This window comes from Protopterus annectens, chromosome 11.part0, assembly GCF_019279795.1.
Source record: "Protopterus annectens isolate FY-2018-M chromosome 11.part0, PAN1.0, whole genome shotgun sequence".
Taxonomy (NCBI): Eukaryota; Metazoa; Chordata; order Ceratodontiformes; family Protopteridae; genus Protopterus; species Protopterus annectens.
Genome location: NC_056745.1, coordinates 478561382 through 478583370, shown reverse-complemented (window position 1 = coordinate 478583370; position 21989 = coordinate 478561382). Strand labels below are relative to the sequence as shown.

Here is a 21989-nt window from a genome sequence, read left to right as displayed (position 1 = left end):
CGGAGGCAGTCTGGGGAAGATTATCTCTGTACCCAGAAGCCTGGCTATCCCTAACTCAAGACAAGTGGGTACAGTCTATCATTTCCGAAGGCTACAGAATCCCATTCCTTTTCCTTCCGAAGCAATCCAAAAAAATCCCTTCCAGACGTTCCACCCAGTCAAAGGGAGCGAGCAGCTCTAGAAATTTCAAAGCTGCTTGCAAAAGGAGCCATTCAACCAGTTCCAGCAGATCAACAAGGATCCGGAATCTACTCCAAATTCTTTTTGGTTCCAAAGAAAACAGGGGACTGGAGACCCATTTTTGGATCTCAGCAACTTGAACAAGTTTGTCAAGAAAACAAAGTTCCGGATGGTCACGCTGCAGTCCATTCTACCCCTTTTGGGGCGGAACAACTGGATGTGCTCAATGGATCTCCAGGATGCGTACTATCATATCAAAATGAGTTGACGCTCCAGGAGATTCCTCCGCTTCAGGCTGGGAACCAGTCATTTCCAATTCAGGGCCCTGCCCTTTGGTCTCACTACAGCCCCTCGAGTGTTTACCAAATGCATGGCAGTGGTCGCCTCTCATCTGAGACGACAAGGATTCCAGGTGTTTCCATATTTAGACGACTGGCTCCTTACAGCCCCCACCAAGCATCTCTTGCTTCTTGCCAGAGACTACACCTCTTACACATGTCAAACACTAGGCATTTCAATAAATTACGAAAAGTCTGTCTTGTCGCCTTGTCGTGTTATTACCTTCATAGGCGCAAATCTAGACACAATCAACATGTCAGCCAGACTCACAGAGCAGAGAATAGCAGACATACACAGACTAGTCTCTTTGGTATTACAGAGCAACAAAGTCAAAGCCAGACTGATCCTGAAGGTCTTAGGGATTATGGCGGCGGCCATCCCTCTTCTACCTTTAGCCCGCTTCCATATGAGAATTTTACAATGGATGCTCTTCACACAATGGTCTTTCCAACGACTTCCAATGTCCCATCCTATTCGGATAACTCAATCGTGCAAGAACCATCTCTGTTGGTGGATCACATCTCCCCAGCTCCACCTAGGGAGACCTTTCGTCCCTTCCCCTCCGGTTGCTACAATGACAACGGACGCCTCCCTGATTGGGTGGGGGGGGGGCATTACCAGGGCAGGACGGTCCAAGGCATGTGGCAACCTTTCGAGTGCCACTTGCACATAAATGTCCTAGAGATGAGAGCAGTGCTTCTAGCGTTGCAAGCCTTACAAGACTCTCTTCCCAAGGGAACTATAGCAATTCAGACAGACAATATGTCTGTAGTGTGGTACATCAACAAACAAGGCGGAACCAGATCTTACCCCCTATGTCGAGAGGCACTCAGACTGTGGCAATGGGCGATTTCTTCTCAGCGGTTTCTGTTAGCAACGCACATTCCCGGGAAGTCCAATGTGATTGCAGACAAACTGAGCAGAGCTATTCTCATGCCTCACGAGTGGTCTCTGAAGTATTCAGTGTTGGAGAAAGTTTTTCAAAACTTTCTGCGCCTTGCTGCGACCTTTTCGCTACTCCCCAAAACAGCAAGTGCGACAATTTTTTCACCCTCTTTCCCCAACCAGGCCACCCCAGCAGAGACGCTCTAGTACATGATTGGCCCCGGGGACTTCTGTATGCTTTTCCACCCTTCCCACTGATATCTCAACTAATACAGAAAGCCATCGCTCAGAAAGTTTCCATGATCCTCATTGCCCCTTACTGGCCTCGACAGGTTTGGTTCCCATTTCTCCACCGTTATCTGTTGGAGCAACCTTGGCATCTAGACCCAGTTCCAGACCTCTTAACCCATCAGTCGGGTCAGTTGCACCACTCCCTCCCCTCTCTGAACCTCACAGTGTGGTTCCTCCAATTCCAACTCTAGCCAGGTTTCCTCTAATATCTCACTCAGTTCGAGATATTTTGATAGCCTCTCATAAATCTTCCACTCAGAAGATTTATCATAGTAAGTGGAAACGTTTTTCCTGTTGGGCGCAGTCAAAGAATATAGATCCTTTCACTGCTTCCATTCAATCAGTTTTAGACTTTCTAGCCGAACTTTTCCACTCAGGTTCGTCCCCGTCTACCATCAAAGTTCAATTGGCGGCAATTTCGAACTTTCATGTTGGAGTCTCAGAGTCCTCCATTATGTCTCACAAACTCTGCAAAGCCTTTTTAAAGGGAGTTTTTTTCCTCAAACCACCTATCAGGGATCCTCCTCCTCAATGGGATCTCAATTTGGCTCTAGCGTCCTTAATTCTTCCCCCCTTTGAACCTGCGGCTTCATGTTCAATGAAGTTACTATCTTGGAAAACACTCTTTTTAGTAGCTATCACTTCAGCTAGAAGAGTCTCTGAACTCCATGCTCTGTGTAGTCGACCCCCTTACCTTGTGTTTCATAAGGAAAGGGTGTCCTTACGTACTAACCCGTCCTTTTTGCCTAAGGTAGCTTCACTGGCGAATTTGAATCAAACCATTGACCTTCCTGTGTTCTTCCCTAATTATTCGAACAGGTCAGAACAAAAATTACATTCCTTAGATGTTCATCACCAACTTGGGTACTATTTAGACAGGACCAAACAATTCAGGAAGTCTGATCAACTGTTTGTTTCTTATGCAGAAGGTAGAATGGGCCTTCCAGTTTCTAAAGTATCTCTCTCTAGATGGCTTACTTCGTTAATTACCCTTGTGTATGAGATCAGACATCAACAATTGCCATCCAAACCCAGAGCTCATTCAACTAGAGCTTTAGCCACATCTGTAGCTTTCCAAGCTAGGCTGCCTATTGATTCGATTTGTTCTGCAGCTACTTGGGCTTCTACCCATACCTTCATTTCTCATTATAAGTTGGACTTGGCCTCCAGGGACCGAGCCAGCTTTGGTTCCACTGTACTCAAGAGTCTGTTCCGATAGGCCACCCGGGACAAGGTGCTAGGGACGCGGTCCCATTCAGCAAGAATGAAGGCGAGATAGACAACTTAACATTTAGAAGTTATGTACCTACCATAACATTCCATGTTAGTTGTCTTCTTCTCGCCTTCTTTCTTGCATCCCACCCTCCTTCCCCCTAGCCTGGACAGACCTAGAGGAGTTTGTTTTGTTCCTTATGGAATTTCCTTGCTGGGCTTAGCTATCAAACGAGATCTGAGGAGTTACCGCCTAGCATTGTGGGACATAGGGGAGCCTCGAGCCAGTGGAACTAGCTCTCGAGCTTTTAGAGTGGCCGAGTCGGAGCCGAGGATCGGCTCCGAACCCATCCAGCAAGAAAGAAGGCAAGAAGAAGACAACTAACATGGAAAGTTATGGTAGGTACATAACTTCTAATTTTATGTTTGGGTTTAGCTCTTCTTGGAGGTCATGTAGGACGCAGCCTGGGACACCGTCTGGTCCCATTGATGCTGTGTTTTTTGCTTTGGAGAGGGTGGCTCTTAACTGAGCATCTGAGATGTCAGGGGGGCAGCACTCTGCTGGGATAGATATTTGCCCTTTTGGTGGGGAGGGAGGTGGGAGAAGTTTGCACTGAACCTGTCAGCTAGGATGTTGGCAGTGTCTGTGGGTTCGGTGTATTTTTGTCATTTTGGACTAATTCTGAGCATATCTGGGAATTCCCACCCAGGTTCCTAACATAACCAAAGAAAGCCTTGTGATTATCCTTAGTGTCCTGTGCAATTTTTCTCTCGAAGCTGGCCTTAGACGATTTTATGAGTGCCCGTAGTTTTTTGCTAACACTGATCAGAGATGCCTTCCCTTTTTGGGATTTTGCTCTATCATGTAGTAGCTTCCTCCTTCTATTGTATAGTTTGTTTATGGCTGGGGTCCACCAGACAGGATGTCTGCCTTTGGAAAATTGGGTCTTGGTTTTATTTGGGATTGCATGATCCATGCATTCCTGAAGGTGTTCATAGAATGCGTTTATAAAGGATTCTGCGGTCTGGGCCGTATTTTCCACAGGCCCGGGGCTTTGAAGGATTCCACCTCGGTTTTGAGGAGTGTGAAATTTGCTTTAGAGAAGTTTTTCACTGTGGTTTTCTGGGCAGGGGCTGGGGTCGGGATGTGAATATCCAGTGAGATTAGTTTATGGTCTGATCTTACCAGTGAGGGATACACTTCTGGTCTGGAGCATAGAGTCCCCATGTTGGTGATGATCAGGTCCAGTATGTTTTCCCCTCTTGTGGGAGTGGTAACAAGTTGTTCCATAGCATTTGAGTTTATAAATTCTAGGAACCTTTGAGCTAGGGTGTTGGAGCTAGAGTAATGCTCCCAGTCTGTTTGGGTAGTTGAAGTCACCCTGTATAATGGTGTTTGGAGAGACCTTCATATTTTCCAGTGTTCTTAGGAAGGCCGAGTGGGGTTCCTGGGTTTGGGAGGGTGGTCTGTAGCAGGCTATAAACTGGAAGGCAGTTTTACCCACTGTTAGTTGCACATGGATAGTCTCTGATGCTTTGTGCTGTGCCACCAACCTGGAGGTGTGGGTATCTTTGACGAATATTGATACTCCCCCTCCTTTTCTGGTTCGGTCCAAGTTTTGGGGCCGAAAGGCATGGTATGAGGTATAACCTGGTAGTGCTGGGGTGCTCTCGAGCCTTGAACCAGGTTTCTGTTACTGCACAGATATCGATGTTCTCCATGCTAAGGAGAGTTTCGAGTGCATGCATCTTGAGGTTTAGACTTCTGGCGTTGAGTAGCATTACTCTTAGTTTCTTATCCCTTGTGATACCTATGGAGGTGGGTTTGTCTTTTGAGCCTTGCCTAAAAAAGGCACTATGGGGGTAGCAAGAGCCTTTGCCAATATCCGAAAGCCCAGGGGTGACAGGTGCAAGCCGTCCCTAGCGAAGCATCTTGGCCTGTCGAGCATGTCATCCCAGGCTGACAGGCATTGGATCCCCTTTGAATGACACCAATACTTAAGCCAATTGTTGAAATTGATCATCTTGTCTTCATATTGTGGCATCATTCTTGGTGAGGGTAAGATGCTACTCAAGGTCAGGATTATACCGGCCTGGGCCACATGCTCAAAGAGCTCCTCTATGTCTCTTTTCATGTAGTCCAGAGAGGTAGGTTTTAGGTCATTCACACCAGCATGGACAATGACTGAGTCATATTTGTACTTGCCTTGGAGTGACCTGAGTGCTTGTGTTATGTGGCGGATCCTAACGCCCAACAGGCAGCTCACCATGACCTTCTCCTTGTTCAGCCTGGTGAGCGGGACGTCAGTGTATCAGGTGTGTTGTTTAGCCTTAAGGGCTGTGACTGTTCGGCACACTGACTTTCTGAGCTATGTGTTGCATGTGTTTTGTTTTGGGGTAGCGGTTGCTTGGGTGTCTGCTTTGGAGGTCTCTGCTGCTTAGGCAGATTTTTATTTAGAGCCTCCGAGTATGTTTTTGTGTGTTTATGTGTTTGGTTTGCTGTCGTGGTAGGTCTGTGTGAGACTGGAATTGTAGTGAGTGTGGTTTCCTTCTCCTCCTGACAGGTTTTGCCAGTACTGAGTTGAGAGAGCTTAGCCTCCAGTTTGGCTATATGGTTGCATCTCTCACATGTGTTGGAATTTGTTGGGAGGAGGAGAGGGTTGTCTGTGTACATGAGACAGTTGTAACATTGCCTTAAGATTCCCAGATTCACCAGCTGGACCGGAGAGGAGATTGACATCTGACCTTTGGACATGCTAGAATAGTATTGGGAATTCCTTTATAATTGAAAACAATGGGCCAATGGGAAACAAGGTACTCAAGGGGAGTTTGTGAGGGTGTAGTGCTTTTAATTTTTTAGTGCTGACTTATATAATTGCTTTAGTGAGCAAGTGCCATGTAACTTAAATGGAATGTGTTACAGGTAACTTAAATGCAAAAATGACAAACAGTAACTTTTTTTTAAGTGAAGCAAGGAAATAAGTACAGTAAGCAATGCAGATGTCACTTGGGATCCACAGAAGCACTGAAAAGCCGCGTTTTAGGTGGAATTAGCGTTTCAGGGAAATAACAAGCAAACAAGCATACAAACAAAGCTAGATTCAGCAGGCCTGGATCTAGTCTATGCTACAGCAAACAAGGTGCACCAATTCCAGTAAGAAACAGTTCAAATATGCAGGCACTATAAGCCTTTAACCAAAAATTCCCAGCTCAGAAGGGCAGAGTCCAGCCTCTCCTCCCACAAGAGTGCAGACCACGAACCTTCTTAATGTAAAATAACTGGCCTGAAGCCCAAGTGCTTAAACCAGAACTAATACACTTTTAGAATAACAGACACTGAGCCCTCAATCAGCAGTTCCCAACTTAGAATGATGTAAGCTACCTGTCCTGCCACCACAGTGCAGAACACAAACCTTCCAAATGTAAAACAACTGGTCTGAGCCCAAGTTCTTAATCCAAAAGACTTAGAATGATAGCTACACTTTAATCAAGTTACTACCAAGCAGTAATAAATACAATTGAATACTTTAAAGAATGCCTGGATTAGTGCTCAAGTTATACAAACAAAGCTAGATTCAGCAGGCCTGGATCTAGTCTATGCTACAGCAAACAAAGTGTACCAATTTAGTAAGAAACAGTTCAAATATGCATGCACTATAAGCCTCTAACCAGAAATTCCCAACTCAGAAGGGCAGAGTCCAGCCTCTCCTCCCACAAGAGTGCAGACCACGAACCCTCTTAATGTAAAATAACTGGCCTGAAGCCCAAGTGCTTAAACCAGAATTAATACACTTTTAGAATAACAAACACTGAGCCCTCAATCAGCAGTTCCCAACTTAGAAGGATGTAAGCTACCTGTCCTGCCACTACAGTGCAGAGCACAAACCTTCTTAATGTAAAACAACTAGTCTGAAGCCCAAGTGCTTAAACTAAAAGGCTTAGAGTGAGTTACACCAAGCAGTAATACATACAATTGAGTACTTTTAAGATGAAGCAAAGCAAAATAAAGTAGGAAGAAACACAAATACAGTAAAAGCAGATACATTTTTTTTTTTGAGTGAGCAAATGAGATGGGCCCAGGAGGAGTATCCAAATACAAATTTACAAGAATTTCAGTTTGGCAGTTTCAAAGCCACCAAGATTAACACCAAGGCAAAAACAGGGAGGGTGGGTGGGGACCTACTGAAAAAACAGTCAACTTCTAGCTAGATATTGCTCAATGCAACACAAACAAATTACTTTAAAAGGTGCAGATAAAAGTTACTTAGCTACACGTATGCGTTCCAGTTGATATCATGCAGGTCTTAACCGGCCAAAGCTCACAGTTTAAACTCAGATATAACTCCCCCTACTATCAGTAGGGAACAAGTCCTTAATGCTGTCTCTAAGACCTAGAACACTGCATTAATGGGCCCAAACAATATCCCAGGATGCCTTCTAAGTAGCATGAAACATGAACTGTCAGGGGCTCTGAAATTACTATTTTAACTGTAGCCTTCAAACAGGCTTTGTGCCTTATGAATGGAGAAAAGCAACAGTCATTCCTCTGCACAAAGGTGATCCATCTATAGACCCTGGAAACTGCAGATCCATAAGTCTCACTAGTCTTGTATGTAAAGCCATGGAAAGAATTACCATGGAGATGATCAACCAAGATTTAGTAAACCTCCAGACACTGTACCCAACCCAGTTTGAGTTCGTCAAGGGCAGATAATGCCTACTCAACCTAGTGGACTTCTTTGAGAAGGTCACTAAAGCAATGGATGAGGGCAAAATCGTTCACACTGCCTACCTTGACCTGACCAAGGCATTTGACACAATACCCCACTCAGGCATGGTTGACAAACTCAAGAGTTGGGGTACAGACCTGTACATCACCCACTGGATAGCTAACTGGCTCACAGACAGGACCCAGGAAGTTAGAATTGGGGAGTCCACCTCTACAAAGAGATCAGTCACAACTAGAGTCCCTCAGGGATCCATCCTTGGACCACTTCTTTTTGGCATTTACTTCTCAGAAGTCAAGGCCAATGTCAGTGGTCTCTGCCAGACTAAATTTGCAGATGATTTCTCCCTACAAGAGGTGAAAATATGCTGGACTTGGTCCTAACCAACATGAATAGTCACTGTAGCACTCCTACAGTGTCATCCTCCTTGGTAAGATGCGACCATAAAGCTATTACTTTTGAAGTCACCATCTCCTCTGACCCCCCCCCCCCCTTGTTAGGGTCAAATGAAAAAACTTTTCCAAAGCTGACTTCAATCTCCTCAGAGCAGGTATAAGCAGCTTCAAAGCCACTGTCCCTTCAGTTGGAGCAAGCAGATATGTCCAAGCCTTCACCTAAAAACTATATGAGCATCTACATAGCTTTACGGACTCAGCAATACCTGACAGGACCAAATCATCTTCCTCGAGGAAGAGTAAACCTGTCTAGTGGACAGCAGCAATAAACAAACTTTGTAATAGAAGGAAAATGTTGCTGTCCAGGTTCAAGAAGGAACAGGTGCCAAGTTGGAAGCAATCTCTCCTTTGTCTGAACAAGCAAATAAGGTCACTGGTGAAATCCTCTAAGGCTAACTTTGAGTCCAAATTGGCCACATCCACCAAGGACAATCAGAAGGCCTTCTTCACATACGTCTGTAGTCTCAACGGCAGCACCCAAATCTGCTCTGAACTGGTGGTCAATAACACCACATACACAAATGCCATAGATATAGACAACCTGCTGGCAGACAGGTTCACTGAAAACTTCACCCCCTTGTCCCCCCATCAGTAAACCAGGACATCCCCAGCATCTGCCCCCCCTCCTCTCATTACCAGGGAGCAGGTCCCTAACGCCATCTCAAAGGCAAAAAATATGGTTTCTATGGGATCCGATAACATCCCTGGCTGTATCCTACATGAACTCAGGCATGAGCTGTCAGCTGCATTAGATGCCCTATTCAACCAAAGCCTGAGCACCGGCTTCATCCCAGCTGAATGGAGGACAACCATTGTCATCCCTCTACACAAAAAAGGAGAGTCCACTGACCCAGGCAGTTATAAGCCCATCAGCATAACTAGCCTGATCTGCAAGGCCATGGAACACATTATCATGGACCTTATAAACAAGGACATTGACAACCTCAAAACACTTGACCCCACACAGTTTGGTTTTGTCAAAGGGAGATTGTGCCTGTTAAACTTGATCGACTTCTTTGAAACAGTCACCAAAGCCATGGACGAGGGGGACGATGGTGCACACCGCCTACCTTGACATAGCCAAAGCCTTTGACACTATACCCCACTTGGGCATAATAGATAAACTCTCCCAGCTAGGCATCAGACCCATTTGTTACCAGATGGGTAGCTAACTGGCTCACTGATAGAACCCACTCAGGCAAAGTAGGGGAAGCCACCTCTAGTAGTAGATCTGTAATGAGCAGTGTACCCCAAGGATCGGTCTTGGGGCCTCTACTGTTTGGATTATGCTTTTCTGAGGTGCAAGCCAAAACTAGTGGTATGTGGCCGACCAAGTTTGCAGACGACTGCAAGTTGGGCGCGGTCTTAATTCTCTTAGTGATGTGAACATCCTCCAAGAGGGCCTTACCCAAAGTAATGACTGGTGCCAGAAGCGTGGCCTCAAACTGAATGCCAAGAAATGCATCATTATCCCCTTTGGGGAAAATGTCATCCCCACTAATTATCATATTTATAACAATGTACTAAGCATGCAATCCGTCGTGAGAGACTTGGGCTTCCAGGTTGATAGCAGCCTGACATTTGACCACCACATTGTCTCTTTTGTGCAGAAGGCTTTCTACATGGCCCACCTCATAAATAAGGATATTTCATCCAGGAACAAGGAGGTCAAACATCCCTGTTCCCCTCCCTTATTAGACCCATTATCAAGTACAATGCCCCCTTCAGCATGCACATGCAACAGTGGGAGAGACCACAGAGAGTCTTGACCAGGAAAATCCAGGGTCTCAAACACCTATCCTATACAGATAGGCTAAAAGCCTTGTCCCTCTACTCAGTCTCATGCAGACTGCTCTGAGGTGACTTGTGTCTGGCATACAGGCCATTTCAGACCCAGCCTTGATGGAGTTGCTGCATATCCATAAGACAAACTCCACTCGCACAACCCGCACGCAAGGACTTAACCTGGTCTGTGACATTAATAGAACTTGTTGACTTGATAGATTTGTGTCCCAAAGACTCCCCCATCTGTGGAATAGATGACTTCTCAATGTCAAGCAGAGAACCTCTCTAGCCCTCTTTAAGAGGAACCCAGACAACTGGATGGGAAACAGAAAATATACTCCTGGAATCCCACCTGTGTCCCTGCTGGACAGGGGAAACAGGAGCTGACTTTGAGGAAACATGGGCGAAATTCTTGACTAGTCTTATAAGGGCCTCCGGGCCATTAGCCTAGTATCATCCTGTGAAACTATTAGGAGCTGTTATTGACTCTCACACTGACACAAATGTTCTCCAGGAGGGGTGACACAAACAACTGGTGTCAAAGCCATGGACTAAAACTAAATGCCAAGAAGTGCATAATAGTATCTTGTGGAAAGTCATCTATCACTGGTAACGATCATATTGACAACACACCCTTTAGAGTTGACCCAGTAGTCAGGGACTTAGGGCCACACATACATAGTAATCTAACCTTTGATAATCATGCATTTACAGTGGTGAGGAAATTATTCTGTGTTGCGCAACTTATAAACAAAGGTGTGGCATCTAAGTCCAAGGAAGTCATTGTTCCACTGTATTTGGCATTCATCAGACCTCTCATTGAGTACAGTGCCTCCTTTGGTATGTACTTAACCAGGCATATCCAATGGTTGGAACATCCACAGAGGTTCCTCACTAAACGAATACAGGGCTTAAGTAAAATGTTATATGTAGATCACCTCAATGCGCTATCCCTGTATTCTGTCTCCTACAGGCTTTTGAGGGGAGATCTATGCTTGGCATACAGGGCATTGTCAGACCCCATTCTGATGGACCTCCTGCATCTCCACAAAATAAACAGCACCAAAATTACCCATTCTAAAGACTTTAAACCTTGCTTGTGAGATAAATATGACCTGCTGGAGAGATGGGTATGTATCCCAGAGACTACCTGTCTATAGAACAGGCTCCCCATCCTTGTGAAGCAGAGTTCCTCCCTAATCCAATTCAAGTGCCACTTGGACAATCGGATGGAAAACCGGAAATTCATCCCTGGTTTGGCACCTATGTCTCTAATGGATTCAGGTAACCTGTAAATGGCTCATCTCCTAGGCCCATGTTTACACTTATCAGGGGTATCAGAACTTGTCAGAGATTTGGGATGCATTGCTAGGCTTAAAAAGGCCCTTGTAGTCATTGGCCTGGTAAACACTTATGAACCTGTGAACCTATGGTTGCTTTCTGCAGGATCCAAAGGATTCAAATTTTCCCTTACGTAGATGACCTGCTTATTCAGGCGGACTGCAAAGAATCCCTCCTACCCCATCTACAGACAGTTCTGTCTCTCCTGCAGTCACTGAGATTCAAGATAATTTACCCCAAGTCCAACCTGTCCCCCTCTCAGGGCCTTGTTTCCCTGGGGTGCAAGATAAGAACGGATATCATGAGGGCTTTCTTACCACCTCAAAAAGTGGAAAACTTAAGGCAGTACCTGCTCATTGTCCTTCAGGCCACAGAGTTGACTGCCAGACAGTAGCTCAGGCTCCTGGGTCACATCGCATCAACCATTCCCATGTTGCCATTGGCGAGGCTCCATGTGAGAAAGCTACAATGGTAAATAAGGTCCATATGGACTCAGCACACTCATCCTCTACAGTACAAAATCCCCTTCTTGCCTTGACTCAAGAAAGAGATTCAGTGGTGGTTGAATCAAGTGAACTGCAACCCAGGTCTACCCTAATAGGCCCCTCTGCCACTACAGGAAATGTACATGGATGCGTCAGGTTGGGGAGCATTCGTTGGCTCCCTATGAGTCCAGGGTACTTGGCTTGACTCCATCAAACAGGAGCATATCAATATCAGAGAGATGAGAGCAATTAATTTGGCCCTAAAGGCCTTTCATCTCATACTAAAACAAGACCCACTGAAATTGTTCACAGACAACACCACAGTTCTGTGGTATGTCAACAAGCAGGGAAGAATAAGATCCTACTTACTATGCAGATTAGCTCTCCAGGTGTGGGAGCTTGCCACAAAACAGGGAGTCACATCTCATGCAGTGTACATCCCTTCAGAACAGAATACTCAGGCAGACACCTTAAGCAGGTCCATGCCACAGTGCCATGAATGGATGCTGTACAAGTATGTGTTCTTGGACATAATCCACAAATGGGGTACACCTCAGCTAGATCTGTTTGCCTCCCCTGTGAACAGACAACTTCCATCCTTTTGCACCAGGCCGCCCAGCCCTCTGGCAAGGGCAAAAGACACTTTTTCAATCTCTTGGAAGGGGATGCTTCTATTGCCATTCCCCCCTTCCCACTACTTCAGAAAGTCCTACTGACAATTTAGCAGGACAGACCAAAACTCTTGCTGGTGACCCCCTTTTTGCCAAGACATCACTGGTTCCCCTTCATCCTGCATTTTGCCAGGGGCAGTCACCACAAGTTACCTCACAGAGTGGACCTTCTCACACAGGACAAGGGATTTCTAATCCATCCCCACTGGCAATCTCTGAACCTCACACTATGGGTGATATAATTCTGATCCCTTACAGACACCTCTACAATGAGGACATGCTCACAGTCCTGCAGGAGGCCAGGAAACCTAATACTACGAGATCTTATATATCTTGTGACACTGCCAGCCCAGCTATCTGGGATTTTGTAAATCATTCTGTCTCATTTGTGAATATTGATATGATTTATACATAACTGTATATTCTGTACTGAGCTTCAAGAATGTAACCACAGCACATCCTGTTGGAACATAGAAGATTACCTTGCAAAACTTAAGAATAGTTGAGGTTAAGTTACTTGATAGCTGGGCCAAAAACAAAAGGTGTTATCTCTGTTTCATTTCAATAGCAGACAATTTCTAGACCTAGAAGTTTTTCTATTGTCTTGAAAGAAAAGTAATTACTAGGTTTAAAATGTAAAGTGTTTTATGACTTCCAAGATCGGGCAAACATCTGAGAGATATGTATTTTTAACACAGAGATGTTAAAATTCTGTTAAGTTTCTGTTTAGCCGGGGAGCTGAAGTCAGGTGACAAAGAGTGATGTCACCCCAAGCTAACCCAGCAGTGAAATGTGATATTAATTCAAGAACTCTGAGAGAGAGAGACTGTGCATTTTGTATTTTGTCTTGGACCTAGCAAGAACATCCACTCATCGTCATCATCTACACTTGCTGTCTGTAAGTAAGATTCAGGGCATAGTATCTGTCTTAGATATAGATAGGAATATAGTAAAGATGAGTTTAGATGGTTTCTGTATTTATTTGAGACTGCCCTGCAATGTTGTTTTAAAATATTTCCTGTGATTTTGAACTCTGAAGTAACTGTGTTTGTGTACTGAGTATTGTCTTGTTCTTTTAGTATTATTATTAAATATATTTAAACCTATCTTTGTGGCTGATATTTGTGAGACATATTTAAGCTCTTAGTGTACTTGCATATGTATTTGGTGACACTGTACAGGCACTCCTAAATAGCCTGGCACTTGGTCAAAACTACCATTTAGATTAATAGTAACATTACACAGTAGGCTTGGACACCCTTTGTAAGGGCCTTAAGTAGGTGATAGAGTTGGCTGGTGACGGCTGTAACTGCCTTATAGTCTGGGCAAAAGAGGGCATAGCTATTAAACCTGTGCCAGCTTTCCCCAGGTAGGTGTGTGTGTGTGTGCATAAATCAAATCTCAGAGTTGGGTGTATGTCAGCTACTTAGCCAGGGACACAAAGCGTTGGACAGAGAGGGTGCTCGAGGTCTTAGCTTGGCCACTCGGCTGAAATCTCAACCCTATAGCTGGGCCAGAGGGGAGTCTTATTGGCTATCTGGAGAAAGAGAGAGAAACCAGCCCCTGGCTGACTGTAATCTCTGTGTTCTCTTAAGGGAATTGGTACTTTACTGTTTGTGTACCTTAATCCTTCCAATGTGTATGTCCCTCACTATTGCCAGTGGTGAGGATTAAGACTCCTTGATTACTGGGTCAGTGCAGGGGTGTCACATATCAAAATGGAAAACATTTCTCCATGTGGTGTTTACAAAGGCAGTTGGACCCTTTCCAGGCTGATGTCCCTTTGGTACTGTCTTACCTGTGTGAACTTTTGCAGACAGGCTTGGCGTACTCCTCCATTAAAATACATCTGGCTGCCATTTCAACTTGTCTAAGTCTGGACCCCCCTTTGGCTTCCAGATTGCCTGCAAAGTTATTCCTAAAGGGAGTGCTGCATCTCAGGCCCCCCAGGAAACCTATTGCAACCCCCGGGACCTGAATTACATTTTGAAAAAGTTCATGGTGGCCCCCTTTGAACCAGCTTCTAAGGCTTCTCTGAAACACTGCACATGGAAAACAGTACTCCTACTGGCCTTGACATAAGCTAGAGTGTCTGAGTTACAGGCTGTCATGGCCATCCCCCCTTTACTCATCTTCCACAAAGACAGGGTAACCCTTAGGACCAACTCTTCCTTCATGCCCAAGGTGGTCAACGAGCTTTCTTTAAACTAAGATATTCACCTCCCTACCCTTTTTGCCCATCCTCAGAATGACAGTGAGTGACACTTAGATTCCCTTGATGTGTACAAGCAGCTTAGGTTCTGCTTGGACAAGACCAGATCTGTCAGAAGGTCTGACCAGTTATTTGTCTCCTTCCACCACAGAGCCCTGGGGAAGGCAGTGACAAAATAAACAGTTTCAGCCTGGATTTCCAGGGCAATTTCATTCTGCTATGCACACCATGGGAAATCCTTGAGGTCCAAAGTTAAAGCACACTCCACTACAGCTATAGCTTTATCAGGAGCTTTCTTTAAAGGATTAGACACTGCCACCATTTCAGAGGCAGCTACATGGACACTTTCCACACATTTACCAAACATTACAAATTGGACCAAATTTCCAAATCCAGGGGTGGATTTATCAGGGCAGTAATCTGTGGATTTACGGAGAATAGTTCCAAGCCACCACCCTCTTCATCCCAGTGAGCTTTGGCACTCGCCCAAGAGTCCAGAATACTGCAACATGTGAATAGAAGGATATATAATAGTTGCATAAAATCTTACCATAACCATAGATGTCCTTCACTTCCATGTTGCAATATTCCTTCCCCTCCTGTTCCCATAACAACCCTTTCTTGAATGGCACTGGACTTGCACAGTTTTTCCTGGGACTGAGGTCCGACTGGGATGCTCAGTTCTGAGGTCTGGTGTGTGCAGACATCACTTTTATGGCCCACATTCCCTTAGCCACATCAGGCGTCCCACGCATCTAGCAGTGACAAGAAGTTTTTGTATACTGGCCAGATGTTCGGGTAGCAAGAGAAGGAAACCCAAGAGTCCAGAATACTGCAACATGGAAGAGAAGGACCTCTATGGTTATGGTAAGATTTTACACAACTATTCTATCTTGATAATTACAAAATATGCCATTAGTTCAATTCCAAATGTCCATGCATGTGAGTCTGTCTCATTACACCTGTTCAAGGCACTTCATGGTAATAAATGAAACTTGAAATAATGCTGCAAAGGTTGTCAGTAATACCTGTTGTTTATTACCAGTCTGCTGATATTTATATTTGTTCAGTACAACAATATGCGTATGCGTAAAATTATGTAGTCTAGGTTTACATGCCCAGTCACCCAAAGTACTTTAATGGTTCCTCACACCAATTGGTTGATTGCTACCACAAAAATTATTATTTTTTCCTGGAGTTGTTATGAATCTATGGCATGCGTTCATAATTATATTAGTAGCTCGAACCAGAAGGTGATTACATGGCATTTCTTGGCATCAAATGAAAGTTTATATTATGTTGTACAAGTCGGCACTGATTCCTTCTGTCTGCCTACTACCAGTCTGCAGATATTTGTACTTGTTTAGTAATACAGTATGTATTTGAACTTAATTATCATGTTCTTGTAAATATCTCTAACATTGTCCATTTGGACACTTGCCATTCACCAGAGAGAGGCTATGAATGGGTGCTCACACTTGGTGTCAGGAAAATGAGATTTTTTTTTGTGGAAGTATTATGAATTTATGGCATATGTTTATGTTGTTGTTGACTTTAGGCTTTTCCAGGCTAGGGGTCACCACAGCGGAACTCTGATCTGCTAATGATTGGCAGTAGATTTTCACTAACGCCAAGGTGCCAGCTCGACGTTCAACCTTTAACGAAGGCACGCCCATTTACGCATGTCTTTCGAACGCCCACCCAACCCCGGAGAGGACATGCAGACTCCACACAGAAGGCACTCCCCACACTCCAGCCAAGAATCGAATGGGAGAACCTCTTGCTGTGAGGCAACAACGCTACCGCTGCACCACTGCATATGTACATAATTATATTAAATCAGCAGTTAATTACATAGTTACTATGTGGCAACAAATGAAAGCTTACGTAGTGCTGCTAAAGTTGACACTGATACTTGCTCTCTGCCCTCTACACATCTGCAGGTATTTATACTTGCTCTGTAATATAATATGCATGTGAGTATAATTATCATATTGTATAAATATCTCTGGAATCGCCACTTGGAACAGATTTTGAGTCAGTATTTAACATGCCCAATCACCAGAGAGGTCATGAATGGCTCTTAGCACCACTGGGGTTCTTAGCACTAGAAAAAAAGTATTTTTTTCTGAAAATATTATGAAATTATGTGGTATTTTCATAATTATATTAATAACGTTAACCAGAGATTGTTTATTTGGTCCCCCATAGTATCACATGATATACACAATGCTTAAAAAAAAAAAGCTGATAGTTGGTATTAACATGCACTACAGATATTTACATTTAGCTGTCCATTAAATATGCAAATGTACTAAAACGAAAACAAACTTAGAACCAAAAAGCGTATAAGAAACCAATAAAAACCAACGGAGCCGGCAACTTAATAAAACAATTTTACTTAGCGCTTTCGGTAAAAACAATTCTTCACCTTCTTCAGATAAAAAATAAAGAATCAATTAAGACTGTTTAAATAGTCTTCAACATAATAGCTAACAAGTTGGTAAATCGTTCAATTAACCAGTTATATATTTTTTATGACATACATAAAAAATACATTTTTTTGTGTGTGTGTGTGTGTGTGTGTGTGTGTATATATATATATATATATATATATATATATATATATATATATATATATATATATATATATATAAGCATACTGTTATACTAGTTACAGTTCTATCTGTACATATACTATAACAATCTAGTTTGAATATGCAAGGTTTGTTTATTGGTCACATTTATATTTGTGACCTTGAGGTTTTTTGAAGCTGTGATTTAAAATTACCTTTTTAGAACTACTATTACATATATTATATATATATTTTTTTCAAAATTACTTTTCTAAAAAGATTTAAAAAGCTGTTTAGTGTTAAGATGGTACCATCGTGTGACAGGTTCTGTGTCTTTCTTCTTAAAGTTTAGCAGTCTAACTGGTTAATTGAACGATTTACCAACTTGTTAGCTATTATGTTGAAGACTATTTAAACAGTCTTAATTGATTCTTTATTTTTTATCTGAAGAAAGTGAAGCATTGTTTTTACCGAAAGCGCTAAGTAAAATTGTTTTATTAAGTTGCTGGCTCCGTTGGTTTTTATTGGTTTCTTATACACTTTTTGGTTCTAAATATGCAAATGTGCATATCATTCATAATTATGTAAATATCTCAAAAATGGAGTGACATCTGCAAAACTGCTTTGTAGCTAGATGGAGGTCAGATCTGCACAAACAAATGTCACAATGAAAGTTGAGGTCTGTCTACCATGGTTACAGATATGTTATGCAAACAAATATGAATATCTGTATCTACCATGGTTACAGATGTATTATTTGTTTGTATAATTTTAAGTAAATTTATGTATTTAAATTTTTGTTGAATATGAAATTACTATTATGTCTGGATGACATATCGATGTCACCATTGCGAAGATGAGTGTGTGCTGAATAACTTTAGTATTTTAACTTTAATCACTTTTGAGATGTATAGATGTGTGTACATGTAGGTTTCAAAACTGCATTCTCAGTAGTTTATCTCAGGCGTGGAATAGGTTGGTTTAAAATTGAACAATACATATATTTTCCACACCTGCTTCTAAGTGTATAAAAGCTGATGTGTTTAACATTGTAAAGTATGAGGATCGCTTGTCTGTGACGAATAAAGGCTTGTTGCTTTGGAGCACTACTTGGGTTTCATGATTTTTGGAAATTGTTGTGGCTGAGCTCATCAGCAAAGTTTTAAGACTACTAGTATTTTTGTTTTTTATTTTTTCCTCAACACTCATGTTGGTGAGGATGGAACTAGTCCGATTCCTGTGCTTGTTCATTTTTTATTAGCTCAGGCAAAAGCTACCAAGACAAACTCTTCAGGTGTCAAGAGGTGTTAAATTCCACTTAGGGTAGGTGTGAAAAAGTTTAAGGATTAATTGTATTGTGTTACATTACTGTCCATTATTCTGACTTTTTTATAACTTTATTACAGGCTGGTGAAGAAGCTCAGACTGAAACAGTCTCTGAGGAGAACAAAGGTCTAATCTGGACACTACTAAAGCAAGTCCGTCCTGGAATGGATTTGTCCAAAGTTGTGCTTCCTACATTCATCTTGGAACCTCGTTCATTCTTAGACAAACTGTCTGATTACTATTATCATGCAGATATTCTTTCAATGTAAGTGAGCTTTCCTTCTTTCTTCAAACTGTTATGAATAGCCTAGTTAAGACATGCAAAAGCGCAAGGTGGTTGGTGTTTTCTCTGTTTCTCTTGTGTTAATAAGAGTACTTTGCATTTGTTTTATTTATTGTTTACAGTCCTGTGCTTGCTGTATTTTGAATGCTGCATTAGTTATTTTTTCAGTAGCTGTTTGAAACTTTTACCTGTTCACATTGGAATCTATCTTTCCCATGTGATTAAACTATTTCAGTTTATTTATTTTATTTTATTTTATTTTACATTTGTTGAATGGGAAAACTATTTCAGTTTGTTAACATGTTTTTGTTAAGGACTGTTAATAATTGATTGTCAGCTTTCAGCTCCTTTTTCAGCTAAACAAGAATGTTCTGAGACCAAGTTTTTGTTTTCTAACTCTGTCAAGTAACACTTGTGAGAAAAAGTCCACTAAACCAGAGAGACAAATCAGTCCAACAGTTTTTTTTTCCAAGCACCTTTACACGGTGGCATGGATGCATATAAGTTATAAAAGAAGCAAATAAACCATTACATATATTTTCTTTTTCATGCATTATACAGATATGGTTCATCTCCTAATAGTTATTCAGTTTAAAATTACTTGGATTGCTCAACTCCTGTCTTCCCTGAATTATTGCTGTTCCTCCTGAACAGTTTTCTGCTTCTATTTTTCCTAAAAATTCCTTTTATTGCTGTGTACTTTGCTCCTTCCCTTTTTAAAGATCTTAACTCTAATTCTTCTTTCTCCTTCATAGGTTTGTAGGTTTATACTAGGCTAGCGACCATCAAGGTCTTTACAACCCTAGCCGTACAACCCAACCTAGTTTTGTCCTAGAGTTCCTTGGGTACCTATATGGTGGCCTGTAGTAGTAAAGAGGTAGCAAAGAGTTATTGGGAGGGGGGGTATGTTAGTTGGGGATTGACTTACTTACTGTCAACCACTGTTGATCAGAGACATGGAGGCCAGACCGGGTTGAAATGTGATTTCTGATCCAGTGATCAGTGTTTCTTTTGAAGTCAGGGATGATTTGCGCTTCACATAGATGGATAGCTTATTCTTTAGAGCCGGGATCTTTTGAGATGCGTATCAGTCTCTTAGTTGTAACTGCGGTGGTGGTGCTGCGGTAGCATTGTCACCTCACAGTTAGACGTTGCCCGTTCAATTCTCAGTTAGAGCAACTTCTGTGTGTCAACATGCGTGAATGGGCGTTCCTTCATTGAAGGTTGTGCATTAGGCCCGGCAAGCCAGCACGTAAAAATCTACTGCCAATCATTAGCGGACCGGAGTTCCGCTGTGGCGACCTCTAACCGGGAAAAGCCGAAAGACACAATCAGTCAGTCTCTTAGTTGTGAAGTTCTGTTTATGTTGCAGGCAAAGTTCAGGTTGTTGAATCTAGTGCTGCTGATGCTCTTTGTTTTGCAGATGTGCAAGAGATCTGTCAGAGCTGGATTTGAGGGTTGCCTGTATGCTAAGCATCACTTCTCAGTAACCTGTAGGAGACTGAATAGAGAGATACGGCCTTAAGGCGATATTTGTATGACATGATGTCCTTCTATTCAATGTTGCAGTATTCTTTACATGTGGGAAGTCCTCCACCTAATGGCCTGGCATCCGGTCGGTATACAACAGCTTTTAGCTACTGCAAGTATGTGGGACGTCGCACGTATGTTCTGACAACGTGAGCCATAAAAGGATATCCGCACGTACAATCCTCAGAACTTTTCTGCCGCCATTTGGAACTCTTGACTTGTACGTCGGTCTGCTGCCCGATTCCATTTGTTGCTGCCAGCTTCAGATAAGTGCCCCGTTGGAGATTTCTTTGCTACTGTCTTTTGTAATTAGTTCATGTCATCCAGAAAGGACAAGTGTAAGTGTGGAAGGCAGATTCCACATAAAGATAGCCACAACCTTTGTCTTCTCTGCCTAGGCCCCAATCACAACCACCATTCCTGTTCTATTTGTCAGGTGTTTGTTCATAAACCTTTGTGTAGCCAACTTTCAGATTCAAATCTCTATTTGGAAAATTAGTGCCTTGAACGTCTTGCTAAAGATGTTTTGGAGGGTTCCAGGGGTCCTTCGGCTGAGTTGATTTTGAAGAGGAAGGTTAGCAAACTTAGGCCCGAGTTCTCTTTGGCTGAGCCTCTTACTTCTGACATATCCCTTGAGGTCATTGAAGATCTGTTGTTGGATTCAGAGGTCGGGTCTGGTTCCTTCGTGGATACCTCATTGGAAGCCACTAAGGAATCTGACCTAGGCACTTCTGGAACCAGGTAATGCCTCGTCAAAGTCTGATTTTAGTAGACCCTTCAGGATAAGCTTATTTCTGCAGTTGATTAGTACCCTATCACTAAAACTGTGACAAATGGCACAGTCTGCCTGCAAATGTACTACCACTAAACAGTAGGCACAAAGAATGTGTCTGTCAGAGTTAGGAAGCTTCCTATCACATGTCTGGCACCTTCTGAAGCCAGAAGTCCCCTTAACTGGCTTGTCTGCCATGAAAAAATAGTCACACACATGCCCAGAAATGGCTGATAAACTAAAGAAAAGTATTTTTTTTTAAACTAAACACAAGAAAGTAGCAACAAGAATTGTACTTAAATACCGGTAAGGGTAAAGGGAAAAGTACCATTGATGGTACATAAGAAATTACCAAAAAGGTAGATTAATGAAAGAGGTCACAAGCACACAAGACAAACTATATAATAGTGGAACGGGTAGTTGAAAAAGGAAAGGCAATATACATATATGAAGAAAAGTATCAGAAACGTACAGTTTTAGAAAAATTAGATGCCACTCGAGAGCTCAGATGAGACAATGCATCTGGCATTATGAAGTGGCAAACAAGATCTGAGTTAATCTTTTGAGAAGCATTATGGGTGCAGCTTAGTTTGAGACTTTTTGGAAGGCGCGAGCTGTAATAATGTCCGAGTTTGTTCCAAGGCTTGGAACCAAGCCCACAGTCGAAGATAAGTGAAGATCGACAACACAGATGGAACGTTATGGTAAGACATAACTTCTTTTTCCTTTATAAGTGTCCTTCAGCTGATCCAGCTGTTGTTTCCATAGCTTTTTACAAGTCTTCCCACTTGTCTCCTTCTGATAAACTTCTTCCATCTGACAGAGAGCAAGATTCTGGAGAGACTTTGTAAAAAGGTTTACACGTCCTCCACTTTAGCTATTAGAGCAATGAATTATCAAACCCATATATCTGGGTATT

General features: G+C 42.7%; 1 protein-coding gene across 1 annotated transcript in view; it reads left to right on the top strand.

Moving 5' to 3' along the window:
• The window catches only part of OSBPL8 (oxysterol binding protein like 8), a 3324100-nt gene that overhangs the window by 1318986 nt on the left and 1983125 nt on the right, over positions 1 to 21989 (top strand). The window contains exon 12 of the mRNA XM_044087980.1: positions 18566 to 18750. Within this exon, the coding sequence (XP_043943915.1) occupies positions 18566 to 18750 (185 nt within the window). The remainder of the gene's footprint in view (positions 1 to 18565; positions 18751 to 21989) is intronic.